The 19,433-nt window shown below is 45.7% G+C and overlaps 1 protein-coding gene across 2 annotated transcripts in view; it reads right to left on the minus strand.

Annotated features, from left to right (window-relative positions):
* The window catches only part of LOC121871070 (G-protein coupled receptor Mth2-like), a 74,217-nt gene extending 59,551 nt beyond the window's left edge, over positions 1 to 14,666 (minus strand). For both annotated transcript variants that reach the window (XM_042373185.1, XM_042373184.1), the window contains exon 1: positions 14,357 to 14,666. In XM_042373185.1, coding sequence (XP_042229119.1) covers positions 14,357 to 14,662 — 306 coding nt within the window. In that variant the 5' untranslated portion in view covers positions 14,663 to 14,666. The remainder of the gene's footprint in view (positions 1 to 14,356) is intronic.
* Positions 14,667 to 19,433: the final 4,767 nt, after the last annotated feature.

Consider the following 19,433-nt stretch of genomic DNA (forward strand, 5'->3'; position numbering starts at 1 on the left):
AAGAGGTAAGAACGACATACTGTAATCCTAGAGAAACTTCAGCCTTTCAGGACGATAATTTAACATAAACTAATCCAATGTTTACACAATAATTAACCCAAGAAACATTGGTACGTTTAATTACCAAAATCACAAATATTTTAACACCTGATCTTAAACGAGCGATCAGTATATCTTGGCTTATATTAAACAAAACTGAAGATTATTACCGAAGTGTTTGTTGTGGCGATTATGGGATGAGGGATGGCCGAGTGTGATGGTGATATTATTATTATTATTATTATTATTATTATTATTATTATTATTATTATTATTATTATTATTATTATTATTATTATTATTCCTATAGAGGCAAGACATCCGTTTTCATTATGTGACAGCCATAAGACCTTCACAGGATACAAAAGTTTTTCTTTAAAAACCTTCATTGAGTGTACAGGAAAGACCTTGGGAATTTTGCTAAGAGGGATCAGTAGGAAAGACCGTGTCAAAAGACTTCCATCACACACACACACGCGCACACACCGGAAACACTCGACACAGGGTACACTCATAGAGAGATCCGGTATGAGGATATTTCTTCAGGGTTTTTTTCACGTTTTATTCCCCCAAAAAAATCTTCAGCCCGCGTCAGTAGCTAAGTAAGAGGAACGTTGTTGCTTATTAATGTGTATGTGTGAGAGGAGAGGCGGCTTCCTGACGCTCTCTCTCACGTCCTCACCGTGCAGGGCAACAAACAACCGATCGCCTTGACGAAGAACGACGCGGCGTACCCACCCTTCATGGGTACGTGAGAGAGTCGCTCAATGAAGGGTGTAGAGGGAGAGGGAGTGAGGAGAGGGTCTGGTAGAGAGCCCAGAGGAAGGTTTCAAGGCCACGTAGCAATGGTCGCCACAGGCGGCGGCACCATAAGACGGTGTTGTGTAGAGACGTCAGCCTCACAAAAAAACCAGAAGCGGGAAACTTGACGCCGGGTACATAGTGGGTCAACCTTCTAGGAACATGTACTTTGTTGTTTGTTATTGAGGTCAGAGATCACCACAGGGGTTTACTGTTGCCAGCCATGATTAGTAGTTATGTCAACACACTGGAATTTTGATATCTCTGGGAAAATTCTTGTCCTCCACGCTTTAAAGTTCACGAATTCCGTAAAATTGTATGTGTTTTGTCATCTTTAATTTTTACTAAGCATCACGTGGATAATCTCGTAATAAAGTCGAGAGGCACAGCTTCTTGTTTACACGCAACACCACCACAACACACCTCATCCATCACCACCACAACACACCTCATCCACCACCACAACACACTTCATCCACCACCACAACAACACACCTCATCCACCACCACAACACACCTCATCCATCACCACCACAACACACCTCATCCATCACCACCACAACACACCTCATCCACCACCACAACACACCCCATCCACCACACCACAACACACCCTCATCCATCACCACCACAACACACCCTCATCCATCACCACAACAACACACTCATCCACCACCACAACACACCTCATCCATCACCACCACAACACACCTCATCCACCACCACAACACACCATCCACCACCACAACACACCCCATCCACCACCACAACACACCTCATCCATCACCACCACAACACACCTCATCCACCACCACAACACACCTCATCCACCACCACAACACACCTCATCCACCACCACAACACACCTCATCCATCACCACCACAACACACCTCATCCATCACCACCACAACACCTACTGTAGATAAACGTATACCATTCCACCTCACAAGGACGCTTATACCATCCGACCATCCCATTACTTCTATCACCTCACAAGTTAAGGAGGAAGACGCTCATTGGATATAACAGAGGACCAAGACGCAACACACACACACACACACACACACACACACACACACACACACTCAGGGTCATGGTGAGTTGTTAGTCATCGTCCACTTGTGTCACCGTAACAAGCGACCATCTGGGACCACCATCTATACTCTACCAAGACCACCTCTAGACAAGCTTACACAGCATCCCGATCTACCTAATGTTTAACCAGTTGTCTCTCTAAGGGCAAAATTACATTGGCGACTAAAGTATACTCGTTAAAGTATGTTGTTATACTGTTCCATATATACGTCCCTAGTGAGGATCTTTTACGCCTCAGCTTGTGTCTTGAGGAACTGATAGCTGCGGTACTCAGATCTGACGCCCCGACTTAATGATACCTGCACTACAAAACAGTTTTATGAACAGTTGTTGATTAATGATGTGTGTGTGAGATGGTTTTAAGTTGCTTGACCCTAGTGATTATTATCATTATTATTATTGTTATTATTATTATTATTATTATTATTGTTATTGTTATTATTGTTATTGTTTTTGTTATTATTATTATTATTATTATTATTATTATTATTATTATTATTATTATTATTATTATTATTATTATTATTATTATTATTATTGTTGTTGTCGCTGTCTTTGTTATTTTATTATAAACCTACAACTCTAAGATTAAATTTTCTTTAACAAAAATAATAATAATAACGTGACCTCATTGACCTGTTCCTCCGTCACAACCTAATAACACACGTAACACCCAGACCGTAACACATCACTGAGATATAACAAACAACCACTCAATGTAAAAAAGATAACGAACTCAATATAAGGTTTATGAGCCTCAGGCGTTGAGTACATGTTATTAAACAGCTGGAAGGGAAACATGTACAGTACGGGACTTTCCCCGCCATTTTCCTAGAGTTTTATTAATGCATTGTGATTGGTCTGTCCATAACCACGCTCTGCCTTCTGATTGGGTTGTCTTGGCTATGCCCTACTGTGTGACTGGCCAGACTTGTCTTCGTCCTGCCCTGTGAGGTCATATTTATCTGGTTCATGTGTCACGTAGAGCGAAATGTTCTGTATGTATGTATGTATTGTATGTATGTATGTATGTATGTATGTATGTATGTATGTATGTATGTATGTATGTTGTCGCCATGATGCCTTAACACATACATACTCACGATACACCTGCTTATGACACCAGTAAATACGACACAATCTGACCTGACACACACATGACACAGACAGGCATGACACGCACGACCTAACAACGGGCCGACAGTCTCTGGCATATGACACAGCAGGAGATAATCCGGCTTCTGTTTGCCGTGTGTGTAAGAGAGAGAGAGAGAGAGAGAGAGAGAGAGAGAGAGAGAGAGAGAGAGAGAGAGAGAGAGAGAGAGAGAGAGAGAGAGAGAGAGAGAGAGAGAGAGAGAGAGAGAGAGAGAGAGAGAGAGAGAGAGGAGAGAGAGAGGAGAGAGAGAGAGAGAGAGAGCACACGTGAGAAAGAGAAAACAGGATAATTTCAAGTTTCAAGTGTCATTGTTCTTTCGTGCTTGCGTGTGTAGGATTGAGTGTGCGAATTTGGAGATAAGTTTACGTGTATGTGTGTGTGTGTGTGTGAGTGCGTGCTACTGAACTGTTATTTCGCACGTGATTGAGTACAGATAGACAGACAGACAGAGTGACGGTGTGTGGTGACGGGGACTCATCAATATTGTCTATCAGGACCCAATTAATCGCAAACAACCCTTAGACGGAAGCCCTTTGTTAGCCTGTCTGACAGTCCCGGATTTAACAAGACGAGGGAGGAGGATGGGGAGGAGGGGAGGTGGGTGAGAGGGGAGGAGGAGGAGAAGATGGGAGAGAGGAGGGAGGAAAGATGGGGTAAGAGGAAGAGGGGAAAGGGTAAGGGGAGGAGGAGGATGTGGGAGAGAAGCGAGGGGGTTCAAGGAGGAGGAGAAAGAACAGAAGATGAGAGAGAGAGAGAGAGAGAGAGAGAGTTGGAAAACAAGAAAAAACTCGATCACTTCCTGGATGTGGTGAAGGACTGTGGTGAAGGATTGTGGTGAAGGATTGTGAAGGACTGTGGTGAAGGATTGTGGTGAAGGACTGTGGTGAAGGATTGTGGTGAAGGACTGTGGTGAAGGACTGTGGTGAAGGACTGTGGTGAAGGATTGTGGTGAAGGACTGTGGTGAAGGACTGTGGTGAAGGACTGTGGTGAAGGACTGTGGTGAAGGATTGTGCTGAATGATTTCTGTGAATGATTCACAACAGGAGGGAGCAGAGAAGCTGGTCAGGGCAGGAAAACATAAGGGATCACCTGAAGATTAGACACCCCCAGCTTAATCACCTGATGATAAAACACCACCTTAACACTACCTGGTGGGGTTAGGTTAGGTTAGATTATGTTAGATTGTGTTAAGTTAGGTTAGCGTAAGGGTGAAATAAGCTGGGGTGTTTAATCTTCAGGTGGGGTGCGTTAGAGGGAGACTGGCCAGTGTACAGAGGTGGACGGGACAGACCGGCCACTCCTGTCTGCACTTTGAGGACAGCTGGCTATGACACACCGCCACGCAAGGTCCACCGGCTCCACCAGCTGGGCTCATTCCTCCACCAGCTGGCCTCTATAATCACACCTCCACCAACTGGGTTCTATAATCACACCTCCACCAACTGGGTTCTATAATCACTCCTCCACCAACTGGGTTCTATAATTACTCCTCCACCAGCTGGGCTCTATAATCACTCCTCCACCAACTGGGCTCTATAATCACACCTTCACCAGCTGGGCTCTATAATCACACCTTCACCAGCTGGGCTCTATAATCACTCCTCCACCAGCTGGGCTCTATAATCACTCCTCCACCAGCTGGGCTCTTTAATCACACCTGCACCAGCTGGGCTCTATAATCACTCCTCCACCAGCTGGGCTCTATAATCACCTCCACCAACTGGGCTCTATAATCACACCTTCACCAGCTGGGCTCTATAATCACTCCTCCACCAGCTGGGCTCTATAATCACTCCTCCACCAGCTGGGCTCTATAATCACTCCTCCACCAGCTGGGCTCTTTAATCACACCTGCACCAGCTGGGCTCTATAATCACACCTCCACCAGTCGTTTCTCAGGAGCGTGACGTAAAGATAACTAACACAACTTAGTAAACGAGAGAGAGAGAGAGATAACGGAGATAAGGAAGAAGAATAAGAGGAGAGAGAGAGAGATATAATAGAACAACGAAGAAGAAGGAGAGGAGGAAAGAATGAGTGTAAGAAGGTGAAAGGTGGAGAAGAAAGAGATGGGAGAGTAAAGAAAGAGGGTGGGAGGGGGGGATAAGAGAAGAAATGAAGAATAAACAAGGGAGAGAGGGTGAAGGGGATGATAAACTGGAATTAATGAGACAACAGTGGACCGGGAGACGCATTAGAAGGCAGAAGAAGACTAACGGGAACCAAACAGATGAACAGACAGAAAGACAGATAATTCACAGACACAAACAGACCACCAGGAAGACAGACAGACAGACAGACAGACAGACGGACGGAGAAATAGAAGTGTAAATTAACAGATAATCAGACAGAGACACAGACATACGATGATGAAAACAGATTAAGAAGAAGAAGAAGAAGAAATAAATAATGATGAAAAAGACGAAGAAGAAAAAGAAGAAGGAGAGAAGGAAGCAGAAGAAAATGATGAAGAAGAGGAAAATGGAGAAGAAGAAGAAGAACTCAATAAAGACGAATAAGGAGGAGGGAGCAACACCAAGTGAGACCAGTCTTCCTCACACTGCCTCAACCAGTTAGCACGTAAGCCAGCCGAGATACTCCCGACAGGAATTCCCGATGGCGATGAGTTTTCCTGACATGTATTCCCGATTGGTATTCCCGATGGCTCTTCCCGACAGGCACCCCCGATAGACACCCCGACAGACAACCCCGACAGACACCCCGACAACCCCGACAGACAACCCCGACAGACAACCCCGACAGTCACATCGACAGACAACCCCGACAGACAACCCCGACAGACGCCCCCGACAGTCACATCGACACAGTGCAAACAGAAAGTTACCTCTGACGTCACATCCAATTAACAGGTGATTATTGACCTTGGGTATGTTCGGGGTCACTCTGGAAAGACCTGTTTTGCTTCATTTGTTAATAATGATGATGGGTGGTGGCCGAGGTGATGATATGACACTTAGCAGGTAGTGTGGCGGGTAGTGTGGCAGGCAGTGTGGTCGGTAGTGTGGCGGGTAGTGTGGCAGGTAGTGTGGCGGGTAGTGTGGCGGGTAGTGTGGCTGGTAGTATGGTAGGTAGTGTGGCGGGTAGAGTGGCAGGTAGTGTGGCGGGTAGTGTGGCTGGTAGTGTGGCTGGTAGTATGGTAGGTAGTGTGGCAGGTGTCTGTGCTTTAGAATATAAGGATCATCTGTGTGTGTGTGTGTGTGTGTGTGTGTGTGTGGTACATGTATGCCTCTTTGTACATGTGTGGGTATGTATATGCTCGTTTATATGTATGTATGTATGTATGTATGTAATGTTGTGTCATTATATTTACCTGGACGTGCGTGCGTGCGTGCGAGCGGGTGATACAGCAGTAATACACCTGGTCAGAGTGATCAGGTGCGGATCAAGGGTAATTAGTGGTGCTTGTTAAGGTATAATTGTCGGCAAACAAATCATGGCGGAAGTTAATTATTTTTTGTCTGATTGGGAGAAACTGAGGTGAGGAGGAGGAGGAGGAGGAGGAGGAGGAGGAGGAGGAAGAAGAAAGGGGGGAGAGGAAAGGGGAGGAAGGGAGAAGAAGAAAAAGGAGGAGAGGAGAAAAGGAGAGGAAGAGAAAAGGGCGAGGAGGAAGAAGATGAAAAAGGGAGGAAAGAGAAAAGGAGTGGAAAAAGGGGGGTGGGAGAGGAGGAATAGGACGAAAAGGAGGAAGAAGAACAGGAGCAGTAGAAAAAAGAGGAGAGAAGGAAGAAGAACTTGACCTGACCTCTAAACCTATTTTCTTGCTGTGACGTCAGACTGCTTTAATGTCCTGACGTTTTCATTACGTCAGACTTTACCTTAGCATCAAATTTTACCCAATTCCTTTTATACATTAAATTCTATTTAATTTATTTTTTCCTACTTTAATGTCAAACTTGAACATAACACCAAACGCATCAGCAGGTGTTTTGTGGTGTAAGCGACCATATTTTCCCACTATTTTTGTGTAATGACGTTATAGGCAAGTCACCCAGGTTTATCTACCTCAAACTGATCATGGACACGAAAAGACGACAGGACACAGGCGAGTCGGACCTGACTAAGCACCCAATTCACCTTATATAGTCCATGAACTTATTGTGAATCACCTGAAAAATAGCCCCCCCCTCCCCCCCCCACCTTTTTTTCCTAATGAATTAATACTAACCTAGCCCAACCAAACCTATCTTAAATTAGTATCGTAAGGCAAGACAAAAACAGCAATAATGTGAACTAATCTACACGGTCGTAAACGGTGTCTGATAAGGCAGGTAAATTATCCACTCCAACAGGTAACACTAACTTAATCTCAGGTGTGAACTTGTGGTTATGTAAATTATTATCGACACACAAGCTCAGATGAAGGTACCAGGCAGGTGAGATGAGGTGAGGTGAGGGAGGGTTAGGTGAGGGTGGTGAGGTGAGAGGAGGTGAGGGGGAGGGGTTAGGTGAGGGTGGTGAGGTGAGGGGGGTGAGGTGAGGGTGGTAAGGGGAGGTGAGGGAGGTGAGGTGAGACGAGGTGAGGGGAGGGGTTAGGTGAGGGGGAGGTGAGGGGGTGAGGTGAGGGTGGGGGAGGTGACGTGAGGGGAGGTGAGGTGAGGGTGGTGACATGACGGGAGGTGAGGTGAGGGAGGGTTAGGTGAGGGTGGTAAGGTGAGGTGAGGGGAGGTGAGGTGAGGGTGATGAGATGAGGTGAGGAATTGGGGTGGCGTCTCGTCTCACACTCACTCAACAGGAAGCGGCAGTGGCGGAAGAAGGGGAGGAGGAGGTGATGGGTGTTGGCATCTTGACGGACATGGCTGCCAACATATCAGTACCTGTGTGTTGTGGCCTCGAGCAGGTGTTTAACATGAGCAAGATTGGGTGTGAACCTTCCCACAAGAAGCCTGTTATTTCCTTCCATTATGAGGTGAGAGGGAAGACAGAAGGGAAGGGGGAAGGGAGGGAGGAGAGAAGGAAGGGGAATAGACAAGCCAGTGATCTCGTTTCATTATGACGTAAGATGGAGGAGAGGAGGGAAGGAGGAAGGGAGTAGTAGAGATAGATGAATGGGAGGATAAAAGGAAGGGGAGGAAGCAGGGATAGGAAAGGAAGGAGGAAGGGAGGAGAAATGAAAGGGAGGAAGGATAGGGAGATGGATAAACAAGCTAGTGAATGTTGTATACTTGGTATTTTTTATGAATTATATTGACATAACGAATGATTGTTGTCAATATATAAAATAAATGTTATTGATCGCGCATGAGCCGGCTCAGCCAATCCTCCGCTGGAGCCGCTCATTGCATCATCGGCTCACGCATCGCGTCGCTTATGATGGTGAGCACGGGTGGCACCAGTTCATAAGTCACACGCATAACTTGTAAGGCGGCCCTGATTACACAAAAGACCCCAGTGTTAAGCGTGGATGGCACAAACACGATTACAGGATAGATTATCCACCGTATTGCGAAAAACGGCGCCAATATCCCCAGTTATATCACTGCTTCAACTGTGTTTAGGATCATGTAAATTAATCCAAAGATCCACTGGACAACCGGCACCAGAAACCCTCCCCCCATACATATTACTTACCAGGACAGTGTCCCCAACCCTCTAAGAAGTAATCTTGGGAGGGTTACGATCACTATTTTCAAAAAGGGGACACGGATCGTTTCACAGTGCATGACAGACCAGGCCACCACCACCGTAAGAAGTGTGGCACGCAGACGGCCATACCGGGTACCACCACCCCCGATTAACCTGAACCAGGTCTACGCAAGCACCCAGATATACGTTACGACGCAATACCTGATGAATACCAGGAAATTTTCGAGTACCTTCTGAACAGTCATTTTTATGACCGGAAACATTATTTAATATACTTTAATATATTTTGTTTAGCACAGTTGGACTCGGGAGAATACAAGGGTCGGAAATATAAACAGGGTGGAACAGTGACCCGCCTGAGGTAGTGTAGTGGTAGTGGGGTTGTGGTATGGTAGTTGTGGTGGGGTTGAGGTGGTGTGGTTGTAGTGGTAGAGGGGTTGTGGTGGTGTGGTTGTAGTGGTAGTGGGGTTGTGGTGGTGTGGTTGTAGTGGTAGTGGGGTTGAGGTGGTGTGGTTGTAGTGGTAGTGGGGTTGTGGTATGGTAATGGTGGTGGGGTTGAGGTGGTGGGGTTGAGGTGGTGTGGTTGTAGTGGTAGTGGGGTTGTGGTGGTGTGGTTGTAGTTGTAGTGGGGTTGAGGTAGGGTGGCTGCAGTGGTAGTGGGGTTGTGGCATGGTGGTGGTGGGGTTGGAGGTGGTGTGGTTGTAGTGGTAGTGGGGTTGTGGTGGTGTGGTTGTAGTGGTAGTGGGGTTGTGGTGGTGTGGTTATAGTGGTAGTGGGGTTGTGGTGGTGTGGTTGTAGTTGTAGTGGGGTTGTGGTGGTGTGGTTGTAGTGGTAGTGGGGTTGGGAGGTGGTGTGGCTGTAGTGGTAGTGGGGTTGTGGTGGGTGTGGTTGTAGTGGTAGTGGGGTTGTGGTATGGTAATGGTGGTGGGGTTGTAGGTGGTGTGGTTGTGTGGTAGTGGGTTGTGTGGTGGTTGTAGTGGTAGTGGATGTGGTGGTGGTTGTAGTGGTAGTGGGTTGTGGTGGTGTGGTTGTGGTGGTAGTGGGGTTGTTGTGGTGTGGTTATGGTAGTGGGGTTGTGGTGGTGTGGTTGTAGTGGTAGTGGGGTTGTGGTGGTGTGGTTGTAGTGGTAGTGGGGTTGTGGTGGTGTGGTTGTAGTGGTAGTGGGGTTGTGGTGGTAGTATTGTGGTACTACTGGGGTGCCGTGTCATGGTAATAGTGGGGTTGTGGTGGTAGTAGTGGTGTAATGGTGGTAGAGGAATAGTGGTGATTTACGCTACATCAACTACACTGTCATCTACACTACATCAACTATACTGTCATCTACACTACATCAACTATACTGTCATCTACACTACATCAACTATACTATCATCTACACTACATCAACTACACTGTCATCTACACTACATCAACTATACTGTCATCTACACTACATCAACTATACTGTCATCTACACTACATCAACTACACCGGTCATCCACACTACATCAACTAACTGTCATCTACACTACATCAACTACACCGTCATCTACACTACATCAACTATAGTATCATCTACACTACATCAACTACACACCGTCATCTACACCACATCAACTACACTATCATCTACACCACATCAACTACACTCATCATCTACACTACATCAACTGGCTGGACTGTCATCTACACTCACATCAACCATAGTATCATCTACACCACATCAACTACACTGTCATCTACACCACATCAACTACACTGTCATCTACACTACATCAACTACACTCATCATCTACACTACATCAACTACACTGTCATCTACACTACATCAACTACACTGTCATCTACACTACATCAACTACACTGTCATCTACACTACATCAACTACACTGTCATCTACACTACAACAACTACACTGTCATACACACTACATCAACTACACTGTCATCTACACTACATCAACTACACTGTCATCTACACTACATCAACTGCACTGTCATCTACACTACATCAACTACACTGTCATCTACACTACATCAACTACACTGTCATCTACACTACATCAACTACACTGTCATCTACACTACATCAACTACACCATCATCTACACTACATCAACTACACTGTCATCTACACTACATCAACTACACTGTCATCTACACTACAACAACTACACTGTCATCTACACTACATCAACTACACTGTCATCTACACTACATCAACTACACTGTCATCTACACTACACAACTACACTGTCATCTACCTTCCATCAACTACACTGTCATCTACACTACATCAACTACACTGTCATCTACACTACATCAACTACACTGTCATCTACACTACATCAACTACACTGTCATCTACACTACATCAAGTACACTGTCACCTTCGCTCCATCAACTACACTGTCATCTACCTCTATATCCAACTACACTGTCATCTACACTACAACAACTACACTGTCATCTACACTACAACAACTACACTGTCATCTACACTACAACAACTACACTGTCATCTACACTACAACAACTACACTGTCATCTACACTACAACAACTACACTGTCATCTACACTACAACAACTACACTGTCATCTACACTACAACAACTACACTGTCATCTACACTATAACAACTACACTGTCATCTACACTACAACAACTACACCGTCATCTACACTACATCAACTACACCGTCATCTACACTACAACAACTACACTGTCATCTACACTACATCAACTACACTGTCATCTACACTACAACAACTACACCGTCATCTACACTACATCAACTACACCGTCATCTACACTACAACAACTACACTGTCATCTACACTACAACAACTACACCGTCATCTACACTACATCAACTACACCGTCATCTACACTACAACAACTACACTGTCATCTACACTACATCAACTACACCGTCATCTACACTACAACAACTACACCGTCATCTACACTACATCAACTATACTGTCATCTACACTACTATCTTAGTCCCCAGCTATCCACCTCAGTTATCACCACAACCCCACTACCACTACAACAACACCACCACAACCCACTACCACTACAACCACACCACCACAACCCCATACCACACCACACCACAATTCACCACAACCCCACTACCACCATAACCACACCACTACAACCCCACTCACCACTACAACCACACCACCACAACCCCACCTACCACTACAACCACACCCACCCACAACCCCATTACCACTACAACCACACCACCACAACCCTCAATTACCAATTACAACCCCATTACCACTACAACCACACCACCACAACCCCACTACCTATAACCACAATCACTACAACCCTAATTACCACTATAACTACAATCACCACTCAGCAACCCCTAATTACCACTACAACCACACCAACACAACCCCAATTGGCTCAATTAACATACCACAACCCCACTACACTGCCAACCACACACCACCTCAACCCCAATTACCACTGTCTCACAATTCAATCTGGCCAAACCCACTCACCACTGTTGAACCACACCACCACACATCCCAACCACCACTATAAACACAACCACTACAACCCCACTACCACTACAACCACACCACCACAACCCACCACCACTATAACCAATAATCCACCACAACCCCACCACCATTACCAAAATTACAAGCACAACCCCAATTTACCACTATAACCACAATCTCACCACAACCCCACTACCACTACCACCACACCACCATCCCCACTACCACTATAACCACAATTCAATTACAACCCCACTACCACTACAACCACACCACCACAACCCTCACTACAACTACAACCACACCACCAACTTCACTACCACTATAACTACACCACTACAACCTCACCACAACCACACCACCACAACCCCACTACCACCAGTAACTACACCACTACAACCCCACTCACCACTATAACCACACCACTACAACTCCACCACCATTACCATACCACAACCCTACTACCACTACAACCACCACCTCAACCCCACTACAACTACAACCACACCACCACCACAACCCCGCACCACCATTACCATACCACAACCCCACCACCACCAAACCACACCCACCTCAACCCCACCACCCCAACCCCACCACCATTACCACAACCCCACTACCTCTAAAACCACACCACCTCAACCCCACTCACTACTAAACCACACCACCACAACCCCACTATCACTACAACCACACCACCACAACCCCACTACCACTACAACCACACACCAACCCCACCAATTAACCCCACCACCATTACCATACCCACAACCCCTACCACCACTACAACCACACCACCTCAACCCCAATTAACAACACTACAACCACACCACCACAACCCCACTTACCACTGGCAACCACACCCACCTCAACCCCACCACCTTCTCAACCCCAATTCAATTCATTACCATACCACAACCCCACTCTACCACTACAAATCTTGCCACCTCAACCCCACTACCACTACAACCACACCACCACAACCCCACTACCACTACAACCACACCACCACAACCCCACTACCACTACAACCACACCACCACAACCCCTCTACCACTACAACCACACCACCTCAACCCCACCACAACTACCATACCACAACCCCACTACCACTACACTACCTCAGGCGGGTCACTGTTCCACCCTGTTTATATTTCCGACCCTTGTATTCTCCCGAGTCCAACTGTGCTAAACAAAATATATTAAAGTATATTAAATAATGTTTCCGGTCATAAAAATGACTGTTCAGAAGGTACTCGAAAATTTCCTGGTATTCATCAGGTATTGCGTCGTAACGTATTTCTGGGTGCTTGCGTAGACCTGGTTCAGGTTAATCGGGGGTGGTGGTACCCGGTATGGCCGTCTGCGTGCCACACTTCTTACGGTGGTGGTGGCCTGGTCTGTCATGCACTGTGAAACGATCCGTGTCCCCTTTTTGAAAATAGTGATCGTAACCCTCCCAAGATTACTTCTTAGAGGGTTGGGGACACTGTCCTGGTAAGTAATGTATATGGGGGGAGGGTTTCTGGTGCCGGTTGTGTAGTGGATCTTTAGATTTGTTTACATGATCCTAAACACAGTTGAAGCAGTGATATAACTGGGGATATTGGCGCCGTTTTTCGCAATACGGTGGATAATCTATCCTGTAATCGTGTTTGTGCCATCCACGCTTAACACTGGGGTCTTTTGTGTAATCAGGGCCGCCTTACAAGTTATGCGTGTGACTTATGAACTGGTGCCACCCGTGCTCACCATCATAAGCGACGCGATGCGTGAGCCGATGATGCAATGAGCGGCTCCAGCGGAGGATTGGCTGAGCCGGCTCATGCGCGATCAATAACATTTATTTTATTTATTGACAACAATCATTCGTTATGTCAATATAATTCATAAAAAATACCAAGTATACAACATTCACTGGCTTGTTTATCCATCTCCCTATCCTTCCTCCCTTTCATTTCTCCTCCCTTCCTCCTTCCTTTCCTATTCCTGCTTCCTCCCCTTCCTTTTATCCTCCCATTCATCTATCTCTACTCCCTTCCTCCTTCCCTCCTCTCCTCCATCTTACGTCATAATGAAACGAGATCACTGGCTTGTCTATTCCCCTTCCTTCTCTCCTCCCTCCCTTCCCCGTTCCCTACTGTCTTCCCCCTCACCTCATAATGGAAGGAAATAACAGGCTTCTTGTGGGAAGGTTCACACCCAATCTTGCTCATGTTAAACACCTGCTCGAGGCCACAACACACAGGTACTGATATGTTGGCAGCCATGTCCGTCAAGATGCCAACACCCATCACCTCTTCCTCCCCTTCTTCCGCCACTGCCGCTTCCTGTTGGGTGTGTGTGAGACGAGACGCCCTTCCTCCATTACTTCCTCCTCCTAAGGCGTTCTGGTCACTACCTCCTGTGGCCACGCCCACCGCTAATACAACCAGCAGTAGGTGATAGGTGAGAGGAGTCATCTTGTGCTAACACCTGAGGAAGAGAGAGAGGGAGACTCGTTAGTATAACCACAACAACAACGACTACAATAACAACAACATCAATAATAGACACTCAAACAAACATACAGACACAGCTAAACAAATAAAACAACATTTAAACAAGACTAATAAACATGTGGAAGAAACTAATATATATAAAGATAATATGAATGTGTAGGAGGAGGTGTGTCAAGGTGTAGTAGGATTAGCTGTGACCGAGAGAGAGAGAGAGTGTAAAATAAAAAAGAGATAAATACTTGAATGATGAAAATTGAGAGAAATGGGAAGAGAGAGAGAAAGAGAGAGCAAGGCAGGTACAATACCTTTTCTAGTCACTAATGTGGGGGGGGTCGTTATTCCAGTGAGGCTGAGTGGGCTGAGAGGAGGGAATTGGAATGAATAAGAGAGAGAAACAGAGGGAAGGAGAGAAGTGGAACGAATGAGGAGAGAAAAACACAGGATAAATAAAGAAAAACAAAAGAGAGAAATTAGTCATATTTCACTCCAACTTACATCAACATCGTCCCTCAACACACACACACACACACACACACTGTAATATTCTATTCACTAACATGCAATCCAAGCCCCTCACTCATACTGACAACATCTGACAATGACCCTCAATCATACTGACACATTCATAGACTAATGGGGGAATTACCTCCATCAATCACCACACAACCCGGAGTTATTGTTGTTGAGTTGGTATTGTTATTGGTTGAGTGAGGTTATGTTAGGGTTTGGTTAGGTTAGGTTAGGTTAGGTGCCTATGTAAATAGCCTTTCTCACAACATGTCTGGCAGTGACTTGGTGTATATAACAGCTATGTGTGTGTGTGTGTGTGTGTGTGCATCAACAGTTGTATACGTGCACATAAGCGACTGTGTACGTGATGACACTGACATAAAGATGCGGTTCACAGTGTACAGTTAATGTGTGCTGAGGCTGACCATTCTCAAAGCGGGCATTGTGATCCATTTGTTCTTCTTCTTTTTGTTGTTGTTGTTGTTCTTCATGTTCTTCTTCTTCGTTGTTGTTGTTGTTCTTCTTCTTTTTCTTCTTCTTTTTGTTGTTGTTGTTCTTCTTCTTCTTCTTCTTGTTCTTCTTCTTCGTTGTTGTTGTTCTTCTTCTTGTTCTTCTTCTTTTTGTTGTTGTTGTTCTTCTTCTTGTTCTTCTTCTTTTTGTTGTTGTTGTTCTTCTTCTTCGTTGTTGTTGTTGATCTTGTTCTTCATGTTCTTCTTCGTTGTTGTTGTTGATGTTGTTCTTCATGTTCTTCTTCTTTTTGTTGTTGTTGTTGTTCTTCATGTTCTTCTTCTTCGTTGTTGTTGTTGTTCTTCTTCGTTGTTGTTGTTGTTGTTGTTGTTTTTTGTTATTCTTCTTCTTTATCTGTTGTCTTTTATCCTTCTTTCTATCTTATCATTTTCTCTCATTTTTCTTTCCTTTTTCTCTTCCTTCCCCTCCTTTCTTCTTCGCTCTCTTCCTCCTTATTTTTTTCTCTCTTTCTTATCTATCCACTTTCTTTTTATCCAAACAATTAATTACATGGTGGTCACTGATAAGGTACTACTCTAACCTCATGATAATTGGTTTAAAGGATAATTGGGGTAAAATTTATCCAATCTGAAAAAAAAACCCTTCTCAATATCGTCTCCTCTTGACCGTTCCTTCCCACCAAACAATCACGTGAACCACTTCTTACGTTTGTCGTCATTCACCGTCTGCGTCGTACTGCCGCCTTATGTGTGCGATTAAGGTGTAGAAGCTGTCGCCAACACAAAAACCACACCCTGAGTTGCTTGACCCAGTATCAAGGAATAGTCCGAGAAGACCGGGCAACTCGCCAACAGGTGGTCATACATACATACACACATACATACATACAATCTGGCTAGAAAACAAACAAGGAAGCAACCTCTCTCTCTCTCTCTCTGATAAATGAGCTGAGAACCTTTTCTTTGCAAGGGTGCTAGGACGGGAGGTAGAGGAGAGGTGGGGGACAAGTCGGAGAAGGGATGGTTAAGTCACAGGGGTACAAGTCAAGGGTATGTGTTGGAAAACGAGCGCAGAGGAGGTGGAGGTGTTGTGGGGTATGAACATTGGAGGAGGAGGTGTTGGAGGTGGAGGGAGGTGATGGAGTGGAGGAGGTGTTGGAGGTGGAGAGGAGGTGATGATGGGAAGTGAGAGGAGGTGATGGGGAGGAGGTGAATGCTCAGACAGGTTAATGTTGCTCGGGAGAGAAATCTTATGAGGTGTGTGTGTGTGTGTTGTGTGTCTTTGTGTTGTGAGAGGGATCATTGAGAGGTCATTTAGCAAATACGAAGTAGCTGAGAGGGAGAGAGGGAAGGACTGGCGTAAGTGGGAGGGAAGGACTGGCGTAAGTGGGAGGGAAGAAGTGGCGTAAGTGGGAGGGAAGAAGTGGCGTAAGTGGGAGGGAAGAAGTGGAGTAAGTGGGAGGGAAGAAGTGGAGTAAGTGGGAGGGAAGAAGTGGAGTAAGTGGGGAAGAAGGAGTGGCGTAAGTGGGAGAAGGACGGGCGTATGTACTAGGAAGGGTGGGAGGGGTGTTCTTATTAGGGATGGAGGGGGAAGGAGGGAAGGGTGGATGGAGGAAGGGGTGTAGGTGAGAGATGGAGGGAAGGAGGGAACAAAATTATATAAGACTTTCTTCTCCTTCTCTGTTATCACTTCTTCTCCTCTCCTTCCTTTTTTATCCATCTCCTCTTCTTATCTTGACCTTCCCCTCTTCTCTGATCTCTCCCTACTTCCTCCTTGCTACTTTTCTTCTCTACTCAGGGCGCCAACTCCTCCTCCCACCCCCACACACATAGGTACACAGACTGAGTACACAGAGGCGTCACACAACTCAACCTTGAACGTATATCACCTGAGGCAGTGTAGTGAGAATGGAGAGAAGAGGAGAGGTGTAAAGGAGGAAGAGGGAAGAGGAGGAGGAGGAGGAGGAAGAAGGAAGAGGAGGAGGAGGATGGGAGAGGCTATAAGGTGTATTCCATCAGACCTTCCCTCCGTAATAAACATTAATAAACAGCATTTAATCATAGTAACATTTATTTTTATATCAAGCATCACAAAACACAAACTTTGTTAGGTTTCGAAATATATATAAATATATATATATATATATATATATATATATATATATATATATATATATATATATATATATATATATATATATATATATATATATATATATTTCATGTAAATCCACAATAAACGTGGATAAGATAAATCTTGATAAAATCACACGGGAAAATGCGACAACGTTGTTTCCATTTGCCACGTGTGTTATATATATATATATATATATATATATATATATATATATATATATATATATATATATATATATATATATATATATATATATATATATATATATATATATATATATATATATATATATACGATTATGAATATTACAAAAGAAAAATTAACGTGTAACAAAAGAGGAAAATAATAAGAATTTCGCAAAGATGTTTTTCCTTCCGTATGACGTCATTTGTTCCTTTAATGGCGTCACTTCTCCCTTGTATGACGTCAATGTATCCTGAATAATGTCACCACGCGTGTGTTTACTGTCACGTTGACGGGAAGAACAGTGAGGGGGTGACCGTTCACACACACACACACACACACACACAGGACCTTCGGTAGGAAGTTGTGACACTTTGGTACCCCGTCAGCGACTCTTACGGGATTCTGAAAAGAAATTGATGAAATAATGAAGAGGATATGGGGGAAATTTGTTGGATTTTCACTTTTGCTTTAGGAAAATCTGAAGGACTGGGGTTTTGGGTACGGCAGGTGTAGGTAGGTGGAGGTAAGCAGGTAACAGGTGTAGGCAGGGGAGGTGGGAGGAGGTAAGCAGGCAACAGGTGTAGGCAGGGGAGGTGGGTGGAGGTAAGCAGGCAACAGGTGTAGGGCAGGGAGGTGGGAGGAGAGAAGCAGGCAACAGGTGTAGGCAGGGGGAGGTGGGGGGGTAAGCAGGCAGCAACAGGTGTGAGGCAGGGGAGGTGGTGGAGTAAGCAGGCAGGTGTAGGCAGGGGAGGAGGTGGGAGGAGGTAAGCAGGCAACAGGTGGAGGCAGGGGAGGTGGGGGGGAAGGTAAGCAGGCAACAGGTGTAGGAGGCAGGAGGGTGGAGTGGAGGTAAGCAGGCAACAGGTGTAGGCAGGGGAGGTGGGGGGAGGTAAGCAGACAACAGGTGTAGGCAGGGGAGGTGGGGGGTAAGCAGGGCAACAGGTGTAGGCAGGGAGGTGGGAGGAGGAGGTAAGCAGGCAACAGGTGTAGGCAGGGAGGTGGGAGGAGGTAAGCAGGCAACGGAGGTGTAGGCAGGAGGTGGGGGGAGGTAAGCAGGCAACAGGTGTGGAGGCAGGAGGTGAGGTGGAGGTAAGCAGGCAACAGGTGTAGGCAGGGGAGGTGGGAGGAGGTAAGCAGGCAACAGGTGTAGGCAGGGAGGTGGAAGTGTAAGCAGGCAACAGGTGTAGGCAGGGGAGGTGGGTGGAACAGCAGGTGAAGGTAGCCAGGCAAGCAGCAGGTGAGGTAGGTGGAGTTAAACAGGAAGCAGGCAGATGTAGTTAAGTAGGCAGCAGGTGGAGGTAAACAGGCAGGCAGCAGGAGCGGGTGGAAATATGCAAGTAGGCAGGCAGAGAAACTTGCAACGTAAGCATCTTCACTTGTTTACAGTGTGTGTGTGTGTGTGTGTGTGTGTGTGCTGCAAGGTCGACATCAC

Source organism: Homarus americanus, unplaced genomic scaffold, assembly GCF_018991925.1.
Source record: "Homarus americanus isolate GMGI-L3 unplaced genomic scaffold, GMGI_Hamer_2.0 scaffold52512, whole genome shotgun sequence".
NCBI classification, from domain to species: Eukaryota; Metazoa; Arthropoda; class Malacostraca; order Decapoda; family Nephropidae; genus Homarus; species Homarus americanus.